This window comes from Pelophylax lessonae (assembly GCF_965119305.1).
Source record: "Pelophylax lessonae genome assembly, chromosome: 4".
Lineage (NCBI taxonomy): Eukaryota > Metazoa > Chordata > Amphibia > Anura > Ranidae > Pelophylax > Pelophylax lessonae.
This window is the reverse complement of record NC_138771.1, coordinates 144,487,393-144,509,177: the sequence shown is the minus strand read 5'-3', so window position 1 is coordinate 144,509,177 and position 21,785 is coordinate 144,487,393. Positions and strand designations below refer to the sequence as shown.

Below are 21,785 nucleotides of genomic sequence, written 5' to 3'. Positions count from 1 at the left end.
CCCACAAAGATTGTGTTCACTGCACCACAAAAGGATTGTCTTCACTACACCCCACAAATATTGTGTTCACTGTACCCCACAAAGATTTTGTTCACTGCACCCCACAAAGATTGTGTTCACTGTACCCCACAAAGATTGTGTTCACTGCACCCCAAAAGGATTGTCTTCACTGCACCCCACAAAGATTGTGTTCACTGTACCCCACAAAGATTTTGTTCACTGCACCCCACAAAGATTGTGTTCACTGTACCCCACAAAGATTGTGTTCACTGTACCCCACAAAGATTTTGATCACTGCACCCCACAAGGATTGTCTTCACTGCACCCCACAAGGATTGTCTTCACTGCACCCCACAAAGATTGTGTTCACTGTACCCCACAAAGATTGTGTTCACTGCACCCCAAAAGGATTGTCTTCACTGCACCCCACAAAGATTGTGTTCACTGTAATCCACAAAGATTGTGTTCACTGTACCCCACAAAGATTGTGTTCACTGCACCCCACAAGGATTGCCTTCACTGCACCCCACAAGGATTGTCTTCACTGCACCCCACAAAGATTGTGTTCACTGTACCCCACAAAGATTGTGTTCACTGCACCCCAAAAGGATTTTCTTCACTGCACCCCACAAAGATTGTGTTCACTGTACCCCACAAATATTGTGTTCACTGTACCCCACAAAGATTGTGTTCACTGTACCCCCCAAAGATTTTGTTCACTGCACCCCACAAGGATTGTCTTCACTGCACCCCGCAAGGATTGTCTTCACTGCACCCCACAAAGATTGTGTTCACTGTACCCCACAAAGATTTTGTTCACTGTACCCCACAAAGATTGTGTTCACTGTACCCCACAAAGATTTTGTTCACTGCACCCCACAAAGATTGTGTTCACTGCACCCCAAAAGGATTGTCTTCACTGCACCCCACAAAGATTGTGTTCACTGTACCCCACAAGGATTGTCTTCACTGCACCCCACAAAGATTGTGCTCACTGTACCCCACAAAGATTGTGTTCACTGTACCCCCCAAAGATTTTGTTCACTGCACCCCACAAGGATTGTCTTCACTGCACCCCACAAGGATTGTCTTCACTGCACCCCACAAAGATTGTGTTCACTGTACCCCACAAAGATTTTGTTCACTGCACCCCACAAAGATTGTGTTCACTGCACCCCAAAAGGATTGTCTTCACTGCACCCCACAAAGATTGTGTTCACTGTACCCCACAAGGATTGTCTTCACTGCACCCCACAAGGATTGTCTTCACTGTACCCCACAAAGATTGTGTTCACTGTACCCCACAAAGATTGTGTTCACTGTACCCCCCAAAGATTTTGTTCACTGCACCCCACAAGGATTGTCTTCACTGCACCCCACAAGGATTGTCTTCACTGCACCCCACAAAGATTGTGTTCACTGTACCCCACAAAGATTGTGTTCACTGTACCCCACAAAGATTTTGTTCACTGCACCCCACAAAGATTGTGTTCACTGCACCCCAAAAGGATTGTCTTCACTGCACCCCACAAAGATTGTGTTCACTGTACCCCACAAGGATTGTCTTCACTGCACCCCACAAAGATTGTGTTCACTGTACCCCACAAAGATTGTGTTCACTGCACCCCAAAAGGATTGTCTTCACTGCACCCCACAAAGATTGTGTTCACTGTACCCCACAAAGATTGTGTTCACTGTACCCCCCAAAGATTTTGTTCACTGCACCCCACAAGGATTGTCTTCACTGCACCCCACAAGGATTGTCTTCACTGCACCCCACAAAGATTGTGTTCACTGTACCCCACAAAGATTGTGTTCACTGTACCCCCCAAAGATTTTGTTCACTGCACCCCACAAGGATTGTCTTCACTGCACCCCACAAGGATTGTCTTCACTGCACCCCACAAAGATTGTGTTCACTGTACCCCACAAAGATTTTGTTCACTGCACCCCACAAAGATTGTGTTCACTGCACCCCAAAAGGATTGTCTTCACTGCACCCCACAAAGATTGTGTTCACTGTACCCCACAAGGATTGTCTTCACTGCACCCCACAAGGATTGTCTTCACTGCACCCCACAAAGATTGTGTTCACTGTACCCCACAAAGATTGTGTTCACTGCACCCCAAAAGGATTGTCTTCACTGCACCCCACAAAGATTGTGTTCACTGTACCCCACAAAGATTGTGTTCACTGTACCCCCCAAAGATTTTGTTCACTGCACCCCACAAGGATTGTCTTCACTGCACCCCAGAAGGATTGTCTTCACTGCACCCCACAAAGATGGTGTTCACTGTACCCCACAAAGATTGTGTTCACTGTACCCCCCAAAGATTTTGTTCACTGCACCCCACAAGGATTGTCTTCACTGCACCCCACAAGGATTGTCTTCACTGCACCCCACAAAGATTGTGTTCACTGTACCCCACAAAGATTTTGTTCACTGTACCCCACAAAGATTGTGTTCACTGTACCCCACAAAGATTTTGTTCACTGCACCCCACAAAGATTGTGTTCACTGCACCCCAAAAGGATTGTCTTCACTGCACCCCACAAAGATTGTGTTCACTTTACCCCACAAGGATTGTCTTCACTGCACCCCACAAGGATTGTCTTCACTGCACCCCACAAAGATTGTGTTCACTGTACCCCACAAAGATTTTGTTCACTGCACCCCAAAAGGATTGTGTTCACTGCACCCCAAAAAGATTGTGTTCACTGCAGCCCACACACAGAAAAATGGATGCGGATCACTGACACCTGCCTATCTCCTATCCCACACCACACAGCAATATCGATTGTAGTTTGTAGAACACACTGACCCTATAATTCAGCAGACTCTATCCCTAAAATGCCTACAACTCGCCCTGCCTAAACACTCTGACCTGACCCTAAATTCTATCCGGACACCAATTCGTTTTCCCTGCCTGTCTTTCCCTAATCAGCAGCCAGCACGTATGTGTGCTCTGTCCCTGATCTAAGCAGCAGAGTGACGCCGCTGCGGCTGCCTCGAACTTATAAAGACTTGGTCACATGCTTCAGACGGCCAATCACAGCTACTCATACATTTGCAGGCATGGCTGGGATAGCTTAAGGCACACCAGTTAAACGATTGTTGATTGGCTGTTGAAAGCCCGCCATGAAAAGAGCGCCAAAACATGCAAAACCCGGAAATAAAACGACCGAACACGGATTTTTTACCCGAACATACAGTAAAGTGTCCGTGTCCGTGTTCGGGTAACAAAAATCCAATTATTCGGTACGAACACGAATAATACAGTCCGTGTTCGCTCAACACTACTGACAAATAACCTTCCTTTTTTCTGTGACCTATACAGAACATTTTGTTTATTTACAGGCAGGGCTTTTTTTCAGTGGGAACGCGGGGGAACGCAGTTCCGGCACCTCCAGCACTGAATGCATGAAATGGCAAGGGGTTCTGGGGTGTGCTGCAGGGTCTATTGATCAAGGTCTATTGTTGCTGGTGGGGGATCTATTGTTACTGCAGTTGGGTCTTATGTTGCTGTGGGGTCAGTTGTTGCTAGGAGGAATCTACTGTTGAGGTAGGAGTCTATTGTTGCTGGCTGTGAGGATATTTGCTGTTGCTGCCTGGGGTCTATTGTTGCTGGGGGGGGGGGGTATATTGTTGCAAGCGGTCCATCGTTGCTGGGGGGGATCTATTGTTGCTGGCTGGCGGGGATCTATTTTACTGCTTTTTTTGTTATCATTGACAAATTCCATACAAATTACCTAGCACCACAAATGTTTGGGTTCTCTAAAAGGGGCAGTATTGAAAGGTGGGTAGGGGTTGTAACCAAGGGACGGTGCTGGGAGGTGGATACGGGGCAGAGACAAGGGGTGACTCTGAAAAGGGGTAGTTCCTGCACCTATTCTCTGAGAAAAAAAGCCCTGTTTACAGGTGTTCAATTTCACATGCGCAATGAACCGTCACATTTGACGGTCCAGGCACCTTGTCATCCGACCACAAAGTCGGGATCCACCAGGTGCCTGAGCCGGCTGCTCCCTGCCCCTCCACAGCTCAGTGCTCCAATGAGCGGGGAGGGGGCAGAGCAGAGAGCTGCTAACGGACAGGCAGCAGCTCTCTGCTCAGAGAGCTTTCAGAACGGAGCGACTGGCGGTGTTCGATCACTCAGTTCTCAGCGCAGAGGCGCCGGGGGGCAGATGCAGCATCAGACCGATGCTGCATCCACCTAGATAAGTATAAATGGGGGAAATAAGGAAACCCCATACTTCTCTTTTAAATACCAACTCCAGGAATATAAAAAAGTCCACTCTATTTAGTCTAGGGGCAGAGGATATTAATGCAAAGAAATCAAGCATTCAAAATACAAGCCAGGCATGGTGTCACCCATTTAGCCAGCTAGGAAGTCACGCGGGTCCTCCACCAGACACGTTTCCCCAAAAATAGCATATTTTGGGATTGGAGAATGCTTGATTTATTTGCCTCAATGTAAGTGAATCTTTTATTGTTAATGTTTTCTAAATAAATATACCTTACTGGTTGACGCAATGAGGCTTCTCCCTATCTTTTATCTGCCGCCGTTTGAGCGATTCTCATACAAAGAGTGACTAGTGTATGGAGACATGCTTTCTGCTGTGGAGATTTAACACAGGCTGTCATTAATCCCTGTTATTGAGATCCATACGTTTTGGTAAGAGGCCATTTTGTTTGTCACTAAGGAGCGCCTTTTCCACACTGGAACACCTTTTGGAGTGATTTATTGTTTTTGAAGCACTGGGCACTTTGTGAGACTGGCACCTCTTCAATGGAATTTACTCATATTCAATTATATGTCTAAATGAATGTCTATACGTTGCACTTTGCACTAATATTAGCACTTGCACTTTACTGTGTCTTATATAGAACTGTGTATTGTTAGATCAATTTTGCATCTGTATAATTTAAAGGAACAGTACACCTTTTTTCATTAGCACTTTATTGCTTTTCCTAAGACATTGGGTTTTGGACAGATTACCATTTTGGGTTAATTATCACATAATTTGAGAATAGCGCACCATTTTTGTTGTTAGCATTATAATAAGTCTTACCTGTAGGTACAGTGAATATCTCTTAAACGTGCAGCATTTAGGAGATGTTCACTTCGGCGGGAGCTGATTACATCACTGCACATGCGCTCTGCATTCAGAGCACACTCTCAATGCAGAGAGCACCGTGTTGTTAATGTGACTCCCGTGCAAACCTGGAAAGAAAACCGGGTGAAGATGGAAGCACCTACAGCAGTGACAGTGCATCACAGGAGGGCTCTGCTTGACAAGTACGTTTATTGTAATGTGATTGTATGCTGTGCATACTAATACAGCAATTTTTTTTTGAGTTTACTACCACCTTAAGTAAGATTATGGCTTACTAATCATTTAAATGGAATGAAATTATGTAATATATCTGTGTATCTGTGTGGCGTGAACAGCTTGTGGTTCCCTGGGTTATGGTACCATCTAGTAGCTTACATTAGGGGGGAAAAAAGTGTGAATTCAAAGCTGGCAAAACACTTTATAAAGAGGGTTACTATCTGAGAGAGCTCAGCCAAGCGAGGTATTTTGGTTTTGCAATGTAAATACAACACTCCACATATAATACTACATATATATATATATATATATATATATATATATATATATATATATCGCCTGCGAGCCAATAGGGGGCGAGCGCGCGTCGCAGGAGGCGCGCTCCCGCCCCCGCTCGCTCACTCTGATCCCCGCACGTGTGACCGGTGGACCCGATGTCTCTTTCTCCAATAAAGTTAACCCCTTCCCTGCCAGTGTCATTTTTACAGTAACAGTGCATATGTATAGCTTTTGCGCAAACCAATCAAAATACGCTTTTTGCAATTTTTTTTTTACTAAACCTATGTAGCAGAAAACAAATAGGCCTAAAATGTTAAAAAAATTTTGATTTTTACATTTTTTTGGGTGGAATGTCATTTAAAAAAATTTGAAAAATATTGTTATTTTTGCAAAATTGTCGCTTTTTTTTTGTTTATCGCGTATGATCAAAAAATCTCACAGGTGATCAAATACCACCAAAAGAAAGCTCTGTTTGTGGGGAAAAAAGGACGTCAATTTCATTTGGGTACAGCATCGCACGACCGCGCAATTGTCCGTTAAAGTCACGCAGTGCCGAATCGCAAAATACCCCCTGGTCAGGAAGGGGGTAAAATCTTCTGGGGGGCTTAAGAGGTTAAAGGATGTCAGGCAGGAGACAGCTGAAAGAACCACCCACTGAGCACATTTTGGCCGGTTCTCTGAGGGACCAGCCAAAATTTGAACAGCGAATGGCCAGTTTAAGGGTTGGGGTGGTTGCATTTGATGACAACCATAATCTTCTATAAAGTGTTTGGAATTGCTAATATCAGGTGAACAGGAGGAGCCTTTGGGATATTGGTGTCATTAGCCACAAAGCTCCTTTGCTTCCCCTCCCAATCTGAGATTTATTGCCCAAAGAGCATCTGGCCATCCCTGTCTGCCTATGTCTTCCTGAGGCTGTAATCTCACAGTGTTGAAACTGATAAAACAGTCTAGGTCTATAATTCTAAAAAAATAAATAAATCTACAATGCTCAGCGCATGCTTGCTGTGATGATAGGGGTTGAATGGATTAGAATTTACACCAAGGCCCTAAGAACTTATACTCTAAAAAAAAGATCACTTGATCTCCTCTCCCCTGAAGCCAGTGTTCTGCCAAAGGAGCCAACTTGTCAAAATCTCCAAACACGTCACTTCCAGTGACTCTCCAGCAGCAATAATTGGAGATTTCAACGAGTTACCTGTTTTCACAAAACACCAGCAGCATACACACTACTGTACACGGTATAATAAGTAAACATACTTAGTCCGCCTGCTAATAACCACTAACATGACAGCCTCCAATGCAGCGAAGACTTTTTTTCCTCCTTACCCCGTGTTCTGTCAAAACAGCCAACTCATCACTTCCTGTAGCGTGTACACTGCCGGTGTTGTGAAAACAGGTACCTCGTCGAAATCTCCATTTTCCAGCTGCTAGAGAGTCACCGGAAGGGACGTGATTGGAGATTCTGACGAGTTGACTCTATTGACAGAACAACGGTGCTGAGAGTGATCACATGACCGGACAGGAGTGCCCTGAGAATAGGTAAATATAGACCTCTTTCTTCTACAGGATAATTAGTGTAGGACTTAGAATGAAGGTGGAGCAGTTTTACGATTAGTTTTAAACCAGACTTCCACTTTACCTGTATCGGAGCACCACAAACTGAAAACACTATTTAAATCATTTTTAATATTCAAAGCAAATTCACCCACCCATCTACTATATGGCTCTATACTTTATTATGTGGACCACTCACTTTAAAAATATTCCTCCTCCCCCCAGCATTTCTGGTTGAGGCCACCTTGAGTAACAGCAGATGATTCATGTAGCAGTTACTTCCTAGACTCCATTTGCCCTTAACTCAGGCATGCAGGCAGAAATGTGAGCTTATATGAGAGAGCCCCTGCTTCTCTCCTCCAGATGAAAAAAAATGCCCATGAAGATTTATGGGATGTATGACATAATTTTGGCCTAGGCCAGAAACCAGGAAGCCACAGAAGAAATATAAAAAAAGTTTACAACTCCATCCTCTGTGCATCTTTGAATTGTAGAACCTCCCTTACCTCTCTTCCATATTTTTCTCAGTGGAAACAGGACTTGGCATCCTAGCAGACTGGAGCAGGGCTTAGTCCTCTGTAGCAAAGTGCTCATTCAACACTGCTGCCCTAGAAGCGGCATATAAAGTGGTCCTGGCGTTGGTATTGGGTCCCAGCTCGTATTGCCCATGCCAACCCTAGTTCTAGCAACCGCTGCTTCTGGGGCTGTGGCCATCGCAGGGATGTCTTACATATATGGTGAACTGGTCCACGTTTGACAGGCTTTTGGTCCAGAGTTTTTGGCCTATTACATACTCTATTTAATTTAACTATCCAAAAGGATGCTAAATTAACCCTACTGCACTTCCCTATCCCAGGCCTCTATGCCGATCAGCAAAAGCTGGCAACCTACTTATTTTTGTCGGCCAAAAGAACAATTGCCCAGGCCTGGAGGAAGCCTTCAGTTTCCTTTCAGGGCATCAGAGACCGTATGACTGCTTTAATGCTTAATGAGCAAATGTCTAGCAATCTTAAGGACTCTCACAAAATAATTCTTAAAGATTTAGAAACCTTGGATTTAATATGCCTTCCCTTGCCTTCCTCTGACTAGTATTGGATGCCCATGCCAGCCCACCTGACAACACCGAGTCCATATCCCTAATGTCCCTCCCCCCTCTCTTTTCTCCTCTACTGGCTTTCCCTCTCTCCCACCCTGCTTTTTTTCTTCTTTTTGTTCTTCTCTTCTGTCTTCTCGTCCTGGGATTTTGTCCCCTCTTTTGTTTTTCCTGATCCTTTTTTATGCTCTTTGAGAATGTAACCTATACTGCAGTGTAACCTACAGGAATTAGCCTGTCCAGGTTTGATATCCAGTGATATCCTTACAGGCAGTGGTGGGATTCAAAAATGTTGTTGTGATTTTTTTAACCAAAAATATGTAGCAGAATACAATTTTTTTTAAAATTATGAAAAAAATTAGATTTGTGTCAGTTTCACCACCTCAGGGGTCTCATCATCCCCGTCGGGCAGCAGTAGGTCCCCCGGGACTCCCTGTTGGGAAAGAGCTTCTGGTGGAAGATAGCCATGGAGAAGCCTTAAGGTGAGAAGGGATCCCTGTCCCCAGGGGAGAAGGGGTCCCTGTACCCAAGAAAGAAGGGGTCCCTGTCCCCAGGGGAGATAGTGTGGGGTATGGGATGGTGTGTGGGGGATATGGAGTCATCTCACTCACCAAGCTGCAGGACAGATGGGCGAGGGTGACCTGTGTATGACAGCGAGGAGGAGGGGGGCTGGCCTTGCAGACAAGCCTGCTGTGTCCTCCGGCTCTCATAGTGCACCTGTGTGCTTAAACTTCATTGGTGTGGGAGCCAACTGGGGAGAGGGGGGGGGGCGACTCTGGCTGGGGAGGGGACTGTGCTGAGCGGCGCTGAATGAAGCAGGAGAGAGGCACCCGGAGCCAGCTGATCACATGGGCAGGGAATTCAAGACTAGGAGCAGACAGTGCAGTAGAGCAGGGATCTTTGCTGTCCACCCCCAGAGACGGCTCCTTAATTAGGTGGCCACGAGGTTTAAAGCAACTGCCTAATTAAAGAGCCGTCTCTAGTGCCACCCCTCTCAAATTGCCGCCTGGATCTCTGGCTTGCACCCGTTCAGGGAACTTGTAAAATGATAGTAACAGGTTCAAGCAAACCGGTGCGAACCGGCTGAATCCCACCACTGCTTACGGGATCTTCCTGGACCTTGCTGTTCAATTTTTAGTGCTCCTTGAACATAATTATTGCTATTTTTACTTTTTGTTTGACAATACATGAAGCTCTCTTTTATTTTCTGTTGTCATTCCAAGCCCCTGCATAGGCGCATTGGATGCTTGTTATTCTCTTAAAACATGAAAAAATATTTGTACCATAAAAAACAGTTTACAACAAGTAAATCCAATATACTTTCTAATTTATTTACTAATGCTAGCAGCATAAGGATAAAAAATAATTATTGTTGATTGAGGGAATTTAGTTCAGGCTTAAATTACACATATTTTATTTTGAGATCAGTTACATTATTGTCTCAGTTGAAATTGCTACATGCCACAGAGAGAGGTGACCAGCTGGTATGATGATTTGTAGTTAAACTCTTGACTAGGAGGAGCTGTCAGGACCTGGATCTGATCCACTGGACCTCTGCTGTGTCTGGCAGTATTTCTTCATGCTGAGCCACCTAAGAGGCTGGACAGCTCTCTTTCTGATTCCTTAGACAATCTTACCTTGTGCCTTGTTTCTTGTGACTCTTTAACTCTTTGCTCCTCCCATTAACTTCCTATTTGAGCCACACCTTTGCACTTTGTGTTTGCCAGATCAATGTGCTCTCCAGCTGATATCTTGCTCCTTTGCGTACCTGCAGCTGTCATTATCTTCACTACTATACGTTACTGACCTTTAGTTTGTTTCTATACTATGCTTCCTCTTGATCCCAACTTGAAACCACTTGTTACCGACCTTTGTTTTGTTTTGCTTACTAACTATGTTTCTGCTTGACCCCTACCTACCTGCTATATCTGCTACTGGACCACAGCTTGCTCATCTCTGGGGGGGGGGGGGGGTGCGATCCTGAGGACCCTGGCCTGGTACTAACACGTAGCAAAGCCCATCTCCACCATCAGAATGTCTGGTAAATAATGGTTAGTGCTTAAACCCTGTGCCTCGGGCGAGCCTGCTTCATCCACCATGGAGACCTGATTGTGCACTTATAATGCTAGTCCGTGTGAGCCTCTCTACTGCTATAGCCACTGGTTTCTGAGCCAGATCGTAAACCGTGACAGGATATTTATATTTTCAATCTTTTAAATATGGTAGATGTAGCACCCTCCTAGATAGGTGCTAGGTAAAAGCCTAGTTTTTGGCTCTGCCTGCTCATCAGGAGAATCTGATTGTTAGTTTTGCCTGTTGCATGTGTCCATGTGTGATTCACTTGGTCTGAGAGAGTGTCCCCACTGTATCCAATAGGGGAGCCTGTTGGATAGTGGAGGAAACCCAGCCAGTGACACACAGGCTTTTGTGACAGTCCCAGTGGGAGGGCACAACCGCAGTGCATCCTGGGATTGGACAAAAAATACAAGGGCACATGTGACAGGGCATCTTTGGGTGGAAAGACAGGTCCCAGGATGAGGGTGATGGCTGTCTCTCCTTCTGTCAGCAAGGAAAGTAGTCACAGGCAGTCGGCCTAGTGAGCCAGAGTGTGATGCTTAGCCAGGAGGTCCAGGATACTGACAGTGGAGCTGAAGGCAGAGTGACTGGAGGAAAAACAGTGTCCATGAGTACCCGGGAGCTTGCCAGGGGTCTGCTCAGGAAGAGGACCACTCCAATGAGGTCAGTGGACAGAAGCTAGCACACATGGCAAGTGAGAAAGGGGGCGCCAAGTTAGACCCTGAAGAGTAACCTACAGAATAGTTCACCTTTAAAATTCTTACTTCAGTGGCAAGGGGAAGCAGCGGCCTTGCCGCACTCAATACAGTTAGAAGTTCTCAAGATTTGTGCATAGTTGTCAAGTTGGAGTATCCCACTCATTCCTTCTCCTATCCAAGTTCCAATAAAATCCCCTGGACTGTTTGTTGATTGAGCCAAGGACTTAAAGTGCTAGGATTAACAGACAGTTGATATGGGTAACCCAGGGGAATCCGTTCTCAGCAGCTCCCTAGGGGGCAGTGCTACATAAATATTACAGAAACTAGTATTTATCAGCAAAACAAGAACAAATCTCCATTGAAGGTATAACTGTACTTTATAATACAGGTCAATAAATATAGCAAATCATTGGTGAATCAGACATTTGCCCCTTTATAAATGGCCCCCTATGTCTTTATGAGTTGAAAAGCAAGATCTAATTTATTAATTAATAGATATCAGTGTCATCCGATATACAATACCTGAAGGTAGGTCTCCAGAGCAGTCCACACATTCCATTGTTCCAGCTTGGCTCCATTTTTTAAATATTGCTGGATTCGAGTTTTTCTGTTATCTGGCTTTAGATCAGGATGTGCTTGATTCCTTGGAATATGCAGGACAGTTTCATGTACATATACTGACCAGAGGTTACATGTTGCTTCGGTGGTATGAGGTGGAAATTCCCAATTGTTCCTCTGCTCGTTGTGGCCAAGTTCATGTATAGGTCCCCAGAAACCTGTTTTCTTTATATGCTCAGCATTGGCTATTTCCTTTGCTGACTCTATATGACACATTATTGGGTATCCAGCATGCATCCAACCTTAAAAACAAGGTAATCTCACTAAGAAACAGATCAACATACAAAACACTTGAAACATAAAAAAATTACCTAATTAGCACTCTTGTAGTCTATTGAAAACTACAAGTATGTTTGCTGTGGTGGCAGACGGGACTTGTAATTTATTATTTTACAGATTCCTGTGAATAAATTACGCCCACACAGCTGCAACTATTTTAACCTTTTCACGCTGGTGCCTCCCAGCTCTTTAAGAGGATTGGGATGCCAGGAGGCAAGGTGTGGCTTAAGGATAATGTAACCGCTCTAATTGGCTGTCACGTGATTCGAAATCTTTTGGTTAGACAATGGTCACCATTCTGGGAGCGCACAGGGCGCGCACTCAGCACAGCACTATTAACTGCAATTTGCGCAAATATGCGTCCTTTTGGCGCCTGGGCCGATGCTAAGGGGTTAAATTGGTTGCAAACCTCAGACATGAAACACAAACAAAGCACATCTTTCTATACTGTGAACTTGTGTCTATCCAAAGAGTTTCATTTTTCTCTGCTGTCCAATTCCTTCTGGCAGCTTTTCCCGAAACCAAGAGTAAAAAAGATGATGGGGAGGAGAGTTCCAGCAGTCTATGTTTGACAGCCACAGATGTGCATGTTCTCTGTGCATGTTCTCCATGCACTATGAAGAGGGGGTGTTTCCCTTCCCTCTACTCAGGGCTCGGAGTTCTACTCAATGAGCTCTGCAGTGGGGGACTTAAGATCCCCACCCCTTGCTTTTCAGAGATGAGAAATCCTGCATAAACTGAGCACTTTGAACAACTGTAGAGGAGAGATGGCTCAGATAAACAGGTACAAATTATATATAGGAGGATTTGTTTGATCTCTGTGATCATCTGATGTCACTAAGTAAATGTGACCACTTTAAATGTGACAGAAGCTACAAAGGAAAATAACCCCCACTCAGAGGATGAGGGGGTTGTGCTTAGGAAGATTTTACATGGGTATACCTAAATATTGGTGTAAGATTTAACATGTTCCTGTTCCAGTGTGTGGAGGAGATAGTGGTAACAGTGAGTTACCAAATACAGTGTAAAGCACAGTCCCCAGATTGCCCCTGTAATAAAGAGTACCTGTGTGTAAGCCCATCAAGTACCTGAGTACCTATCTGCACTCTGCAGCCCATCAGAGTACATATCTCCAGCCCATCAGAGCACCTGAATACATGTCTCCAGCCAAGAGTACCTGAGGACCTATCTGCAGCCCATCAGAGTACCCAAGTACCTGTCTCCAGCCCATCAGAGTACCTATCTCTAGCTCATCCGAGTACCTGAATACCTGTCTCCAGCCCAGAGTACCTGAGTACCTATCTGCAGCCCATCAGAGTACCCGAGTACCTGTTTCCAGCCCAGAGTACCCGAGTACCTTTCGGCAGCCCATCAGAGTACCCAAGTACCTGTCTCTAGCCCATCAGAGTACCTATCTCTAGCTCATCAGAGTACCTGAATACCTGTCTCCAGCCCAGAGTACCTGAGTACCTATCTGCAGTCCATCAGAGTACCCGAGTACCTGTTTCCAGCCCAGAGTACCCGAGTACCTATCGGCAGCCCATGAGAGTATCTGTCATGGTCTTACCTTCTTGCTGTTCCCCTTCGTTTGACATGTGCTGGCGGCCATCTTGGTTTCTGGGTTTCTTGTAGCCTCCCACCCTGCGGCTCCTCCTTCCCACTGGGAGGAGCTGGATACCTAGCTCATATATATAGGAGGTCTGTGGCTTCAGTTCCCTGCTTGGTCCTCCTGTGTTCACATGCTACTAAGACTGCTGCTACTTCTGGTTCCTGTTCCTGGCTTCGTCTGACTACCCTGCTGGTTCCTGATCCTGGCTTCGTCTGACTACCCTGCTGGTTCCTGTCCCCTGGCTTCGCAAAGACTCTGCATCGGTTTCGCCATCCGTTTGGACTTTTGCTTTATAGCTTGTTTTTCAATAAAGCTTTCTTATTTTCACTTATCTGTTGTTGTACGTCTGGTTCATGGTTCCGTGACATTAGGACCAAGCCATGAATTCTGACGGTACAGGGCCATCCTCGCTACCCACGCTGGTTGCCAGACTTGATCAGCAGGATCACCTGTTGGGTCGGTTCGCCGTGGCGTTGCAAACCCTGCTTGAACGCACGGTACCACAGGCCACGAATTCTGACGGTGCAGGGCCATCCTCACTACCCACGCTGGTTGCCAGACTTGATCAGCAGGATCACCTGTTGGGTCAGTTCGCCGTGGCGTTGCAAACCCTGCTTGAACGCACGGTTCATTTCGCTCCCGTTGCCGATGGGTCGGTTGTCGCTCCTGGGTCCGCTCCTACTGCCGCTCCGGTTGTTGCGCCAGAGTCTACCCCGACACCTGTTGTTGCGCCTGCGGTGTTTCGGGGTATGTCCGGTTCTGCCCCCCTTCCACAGCGCTTTGGGGGAGAGCCAACTCAGTGCCGAGGTTTCCTTAACCAGGTGGGCATTTATTTCGAGTTGCTGCCACATGCCTTTCCTACTGAGAGATCAAAGGTGGGCTTCTTAATCTCGCTGCTCTCAGACAAGGCCTTGGCCTGGGCCAGCCCTTTATGGGAGAACAACAATCCGGTGGTTGCCGAGTTTTCCGGTTTTGTTGCTTCTCTTCGGAAGGTATTCGATGTGCCGGCTCGTGCTGCCTCTGCTGCGAAGCTCCTTATGTCCATCAGACAGGGTTCACGATCCGTAGCTGAATACGCCATTGAGTTTCGTACCCTGGCAGCAGAGGTGGGCTGGAATAATGAGGCTCTGGTCGCTGCTTTCTCTCATGGTCTCTCGGATGCCTTAAAGGATGAGGTTGCAGCTAAGGACCTACCAGTGGAGCTCGAGTCTCTTATTTCTTTCCTGATTTTGATTGACACCAGACTCAAGGAGAGACCTTCCTTTAAGGAGAGTCTGCGGAGGCCTCCTAACAGATTGGCGCCTACCTTTGTTGTCCCACCCGTGCCTCCCTCTCCTCCCACGCCTCCTGGGGATGACTTGTCTGGGGGTGAACCCATGCAGCTGGGGTTTGCTCGCCTGTCCGAGGGGGAGAGGGTACTCCGGAGACGCGAGGGCCGATGCATGTACTGTGGTCTCGGTGGGCATTTTCGGTTGGCATGTCCGAACCGTCCAGGGAAACGCTCGCACCTGAGATCCTGTCGGGGGCAGATCTTGGGTGGAGTCTCCTCGTCCCCGGTTTCCCGTGTTGACAAACCACTGATCACTGTTGTCCTTTCCTGGGTCGGGGGCTCGGTGACGACCCAGGCGTTGGTGGACTCTGGTGCTGGTGGTTTGTTCATTGATAGTGCGTTCGCTGCCGCCAATTCCATTCCTCTGCAGGCTCGAGGTTCTCCTCTGGCTCTTGAGGCGATAGACGGCAGACCCCTTCTGCCGCCACACGTGACTCATGAGACCCTTCCAGTGGGGTTAGCCATTGGTGCCGTCCACAGAGAGTCGGTCTGCTTCCAGGTTATTTTGTCTCCACACTACTCGGTGGTCTTGGGGTACCCCTGGCTCCAGGAGCATAATCCGATTTTCGATTGGAGATCGGCCGAGATCCTCTCGTGGTCACCGCAGTGTGGGGCTAGTTGCATCCATGGGCCTGTCAAGTTGCTGTGTACTTCCTCGGACTCTCTGTTGCCCCCTGAATACGAGGAGTACCGGGATGTATTCGATAAGGTGCGCGCGGTTGCCCTACCTCCGCACCGCCCATACGATTGTGCCATCGAGTTACAATCTGGTGCCGTTCCTCATCGTGGCAAAGTCTATCCACTGTCGGTAGCGGAGAATGAGGCCATGGAGGAGTACGTGAGGGAGGCGCTTTCACGTGGACACATTCGCAAATCCTCGTCCCCGGCAGGGGCTGGATTTTTCTTTGTGAAAAAGAAGGGCGGTGAGTTGAGGCCTTGCATCGATTACAGGGGTCTCAATCGCATCACGATCAAGAACGCTTACCCGATACCCTTGATTTCCGAGCTGTTCGATCGCCTTAAAGGGGCCACGGTCTTTACCAAACTCGACCTGAGGGCGGCATATAACCTCGTAAGGATCAAGGCGGGCGATGAGTGGAAGACCGCGTTTAACACCAGGACCGGTCATTATGAATCCTTGGTTATGCCCTTTGGGCTGTGCAATGCGCCCGCAGTCTTTCAGGAATTCATCAACGATGTTTTCCGTGACCTGTTGCAGCAGTGTGTGGTGGTCTACCTGGATGACATCTTGGTATATTCTGAGTCCATGGAGACCCACATTCTGGATGTCAAACGAGTGTTGCAACGGTTACGAGAGAACAAGCTGTTCGGTAAGCTTGAGAAATGCGAATTTCACCGATCCCAGGTAACCTTCTTAGGTTACATCATTTCCGCTGAGGGGTTCTCCATGGATCCTGAGAAGGTTTCGGCTGTCTTACAGTGGCCCCAGCCCAGTGGTCTTCGCTCCCTGCAGCGCTTTTTGGGCTTCGCCAATTATTATCGGAAGTTCATCAGGGACTTTTCCATGCTAGCCAAGCCTCTCACGGATCTGACCAGGAAGGGCAGTAATTCCCAGGTCTGGCCGCCCGAGGCCATCCGAGCTTTTGAGGCTCTAAAGTCCGCCTTTGTGTCGGCTCCGATTCTGTCGCATCCCAACCCTGGGTTGCCCTTTGTCCTCGAGGTGGACGCGTCTGAGACGGGAGTAGGCGCCCTTCTGTCTCAGCGTAGAACACCAGAGGGTCCTCTGCTTCCTTGTGGGTTTTACTCCCGGAAACTGTCTTCCGCGGAGTGCAACTACCAGATTGGTGACAGGGAGTTATTGGCCATCGTGCAGGCTCTCAAAGAATGGAGGCACTTGCTCGAGGGTTCGGTGGTTCCGGTCCTCATCCTGACGGACCACAAGAATCTGACCTACCTCTCTGAGGCCAAGAGATTGACACCACGTCAGGCCAGATGGGCTCTGTTCTTGTCACGTTTTAATTACATGGTCTCCTACCTACCCGGTTCCAAGAACATCAGGGCTGATGCCTTATCACGGCAGTACTCCGACCTGTCCAGGGAGGAGTCGATTCCGACTTCGGTCATACCTCCGAATCAGATCCTGGCTGCCATTCGCACCAGCCTGACCTCTCCCCTGGGTGAGCAGATTTTGGCGGCTCAATCTGGTGCTCCCTCTGGGAGACCCAACGGCAGATGTTTTGTGCCTGAGGAGTTGCGCACTCGGTTGTTGCGAACCTACCATAACTCCAAGACCGCGGGGCATCCTGGAAAGAATCAGCTGTCCTGGGCTGTTTCACGTCTGTTCTGGTGGCCTTCCCTACGTTCCGACATCGCCGCATATGTAGCGGCATGCTCCGTTTGTGCCCAGAGTAAGTCCCCTCGGCACCTTCCGTTGGGCCTTCTGCAACCCTTAGCCACCGGGGAGCGCCCATGGTCACACCTGGGGATGGATTTCATTGTGGACCTCCCTGCATCCCGAGGCCATACGGTCATTCTCATGATTGTGGATCGGTTTTCCAAAATGTGTCACTGTGTTCCTCTCAAGAAGTTACCCTCTGCACAGGAGTTGGCCTCGATTTTTGCCAGGGAGGTCTTCCGGTTGCACGGTTTGCCCAAGGAGATTGTGTCGGATCGGGGGAGTCAGTTTGTGTCCAGGTTCTGGCGCGCCTTTTGCTCCCAGTTGGGGATTCATCTCTCCTTCTCCTCGGCCTACCACCCTCAGTCCAATGGGGCCGCAGAACGTTCCAATCAGGCCTTGGAGCAATTCCTTCGTTGCTATGTCTCCGATCACCAAGACAATTGGGTTGACCTCCTGCCTTGGGCTGAGTTTGCCAGGAACACGGCGGTGAACTCTTCCTCTGGGACGTCTCCCTTCATGGCCAACTATGGGTTCCAACCTGCCGTGTTACCGGAGGTATTCTCTCCCCAGGATATTCCGGCTGTGGAGGATCACCTTTCCGTCCTACGTGCTTCTTGGGTACAGATCCAGAAGTCCCTTGAGGTCTCTGCGCAGCGCCAGAGACTCCAGGCTGATCGCAGACGAGCGCCTGCTCCTTCCTACCAGGCCGGAGACCGTGTATGGTTGTCCACCCGCAACCTCAACCTTCGAGTGCCCACTCCCAAGCTGGCGCCTCGCTTTGTTGGTCCCTTCCGAGTGCTTCGCAGGGTAAACCCGGTAGCCTATGCCCTTGCGCTTTCTCCTGGCATGCGGATCTCCAACGTGTTTCATGTCTCCCTGTTGAAGCCTCTGGTGTGTAATCGTTTCACTTCCTCGGTTCCTCGGCCTCGTCCGGTCCGAGTGGGCAATCGTGAGGAGTATGAGGTGAGCAATATCCTGGACTCACGCCTGGTCCGCGGTCGGGTGCAGTTTTTGGTTCATTGGCGTGGTTATGGTCCAGAGGAGCGTTCCTGGGTTCCCTCCGCAGATGTCCATGCTCCTGCCTTGCTCCGAGCCTTCCACGCACGCTTCCCTCAGAAACCGTTCTTTACTCCGCGGAGGAGGGGCCCTTGAGGGGGAGGTACTGTCATGGTCTTACCTTCTTGCTGTTCTCCTTCGTTTGACATGTGCTGGCGGCCATCTTGGTTTCTGGGTTTCTTGTAGCCTCCCACCCTGCGGCTCCTCCTTCCCACTGGGAGGAGCTGGATACCTAGCTCATATATATAGGAGGTCTGTGGCTTCAGTTCCCTGCTTGGTCCTCCTGTGTTCACATGCTACTAAGACTGCTGCTACTTCTGGTTCCTGTTCCTGGCTTCGTCTGACTACCCTGCTGGTTCCTGATCCTGGCTTCGTCTGACTACCCTGCTGGTTCCTGTCCCCTGGCTTCGCAAAGACTCTGCATCGGTTTCGCCATCCGTTTGGACTTTTGCTTTATAGCTTGTTTTTCAATAAAGCTTTCTTATTTTCACTTATCTGTTGTTGTACGTCTGGTTCATGGTTCCGTGACAGTATCCGAGTACCTGTCTCCAACCCAGAGTACCCGAGTACCTATCTGCAGCCCATCAGAGTACCCGAGTACCTGTCTCCTGACCCATCAGACTATCCCAGTATATATCTGCAGCCCATCAGAGTACCTGAGTACCTGTCTTCTGACCCATCAGAGTACCTAAGTACCTAGTTGCATCTCATCAGTGTACCCAAGTACCTGTCTCTAGCCCATCAGAGTACCCAAGTATCTATCTGCAGCCCATCAGAGTACCCAAGTACCTATCGGCAGCCCATCAAAGTATCCGAGTACCTGTCTCCAACCCAGAGTACCCGAGTACCTATCGGCAGCCCATCAGAGTACATGAGTACCTGTCTCCTGACCCACAGACTATCCCAGTATATATCTGCAGACCATCAGAGTACCTAAATACCTGTCTTCTGACCCATCAGAGTACCTAAGTACCTAGTTGCATCCCATCAGAGTACCCAAGTACCTGTCTGCAGCCCAACAGAGTACCTGAGAACCTGTCTCCAGCCCATGCCTCATAGAATATACGTTGGGGTGTTTGCTTTCCAAAATGTCATTTTGTGGGTGTTTCCATTGTCCTGGTGCTCCAGGGCCTTCAAAGGTGTGAAAGTTAGTCAGGAAATCAGATGTGTAATTTATGCTCCTAGAAGGTCTGGAGGTGCTACTTAGATGTTGGGCCTCTGTATGTGGTCAGACTGTAAAAAAGTCTCACACAAGTGGTATCACCGTACTCAGGAGGCACAGCAGAATGTTGCATGACTGAGTAATTGTCATTCAAAGTGTGAGTGCACTGAAAGCTAAAACTTGGTCTGGGCAGGAAGGGGGTAAAAGGGCCATGTATTGAAGTGGTTAAGAAGAATGTAAGGTTTAATAAGTGGATTTATTAAACTTATTTCACAAGAAAAACTGAAAGAGGGAATATTAGTCTACAGTATAATCCCAGAGAGAAAAACATTGTCTTAATCCCCCCTCCCCCCAGCCCCTCCCCCGATGATCAATGATCAACAAACTAAAAACTTACCAGCTGAGATCTGCACATCGGCCACAATTCTTTCTGGACGAGGAAACTTCTTGGGAATTGCTGCTAGATCAGCAATGGCTGCCATCGTCTCATCCCACAGCGACATCAAAGTTTCTGGATCTTCTAGTGAGCGGATGGCATCAGAGGGCACAGTAAGAATGATATTTTCGGTAATAAGTTCAGCCCAAGGAGCTGGATAGTTACGAATTGTTTTCTGCCATGAGGAGAGGCTAGTCTGACCTAAACAAGAATATAAAATATCTTATTCTCCTATTTTATGCTACAAGTTTTTAATGTAATAATCCGGTAAAATGTCATGGTCATTTATCGCAGTATAAAATGTATTAAACAATTTCCAAATGGAATTCACTGGCATATGTTCGACATAACCAGAAAGATAGATATGCCTTTATATCATGGTGTGATTATTCCCAATTGATCTAGTCCTCCTGGATTTATTCATTTAGGCTGGGTTGTTGCTAATTTTTTTTTTTTTTGGTTTGTTTATAATGTTTACCTCCTACAGACTGTTTTCAGTTCACATATTGTTTATCTATGGACAACAGATAGTGGTCTGTCATTAAAAAAAAAAAAAAAACACCAGAAAGAGGGCACCTGGGTCAGTGTGATAGTAAAAACAAGTAATATTTTATTCAGATACGCTTACATACTGTAAAAGTATCTTGCAAACTGTACACAGGGTGGATGTGGATCACCAATCAAGCAGCCAGCCGTCACAAGGGATGAGGAGACCGCTGTGGGGATAAGCTCGAGGCCATTGTATGGAGATTTATAACCGGTTGCCGACCCCTGCAATTACATATACTGCGGCAGTCAGCCCTGGCCAGGCAAAGTTACGTATCGGTACGTCACTAGCCTGTCACTAGCTTGTGAGCCAATAGCGGGCGAGCGCGCGCCCCCGGAGGCGCGCTCCCGCCCCGGCTCGTTCCCTAACAAGTTTGTTTGTGTGACCGGCGGACCCGATGTCCGCCGGTCACTCGCGATCGTCTGCCGTGAAGGGAGAAAGGCAGGCGGCTAATGTAAAAAAAGCCGCCTGTCATTCTTCCCTGTGTAAAAATGGAGATCATACGGTTCTACTATGTAGGGCCGTTGATCTCTGTTCTTACACCAGTAGCCATGTCCAATCACAGTTAGAAACACGCCCCTAGGGACACACTTAACCCCTCCTTCCCCAATAAAGTTAACCCCTTCCCTCCCAGTGTCATTTTTACAGTAACAGTGCATATGTATAGCACTGATTACTGTAGTAATGTCACTGGTACTCCCAAAAGTGTAAAAAATGTCAGTCAAGGGTCCGATCTGTCTGCCGCTATGTCGCAGTACCGCAAAAAAAATTGCAGATCGCCGCCATTATTCGTTAAAAAAAAAAACAACGAAAAGGACAAAAATCTTTCCCTTGGTTAGTAAACGCAATAACTTTTGCGCAAACCAATCAAAATACGCTTATTGTGATTTTCTTTTACCAAGCATATGTAGCAGAACATAAATTGGCCAAAAATGTTAAAAAATTTTGATTTTTAAATTTTTTTGGGGGAATTTCATATAAAAAAATGTGAAAAATATTGTTATTTTTGCAAAATTGTCGCTCTTTTTTTGTTTATAGCGCATGATCAAAATAAATTGCACAGGTGATCAAATACCACCAAAATAAAGCTCTGTTTGTGGGAAAAAAAGGTTGTCAAATTTGTTTAGGTACAGCATCGCACGACCGTGCAATTGTCCGTTAAAGTCACACAGTGCCGAATCGCAAAATAGGCCCTGGTCAGGAAGGGGGTATAATCTTCCTGGGGCTTAAGTGGATAACTGGCGGCGTCTCCAGCTCTCACACCCACTTTCACAGAGCTAGCAAGAGACCAAACCAGGACGGGGCGGGCCGCAAGGTGTTTCCAAGGCGCTGCCTTCTTCTTCAGCAAACAAAT

General features: G+C 47.5%; 1 protein-coding gene across 1 annotated transcript in view; it reads right to left on the bottom strand.

Moving 5' to 3' along the window:
- The window catches only part of LOC309553829 (TRPM8 channel-associated factor homolog), a gene marked incomplete at its 5' end in the record, with an annotated part of 81,161 nt that overhangs the window by 10,440 nt on the left and 48,936 nt on the right, over window positions 1–21,785 (bottom strand). Inside the window, 2 exons of the mRNA XM_082255283.1 lie at window positions 11,558–11,895; window positions 19,846–20,085. Coding sequence (XP_082111409.1) covers window positions 11,558–11,895; window positions 19,846–20,085 — 578 coding nt within the window. The remainder of the gene's footprint in view (window positions 1–11,557; window positions 11,896–19,845; window positions 20,086–21,785) is intronic.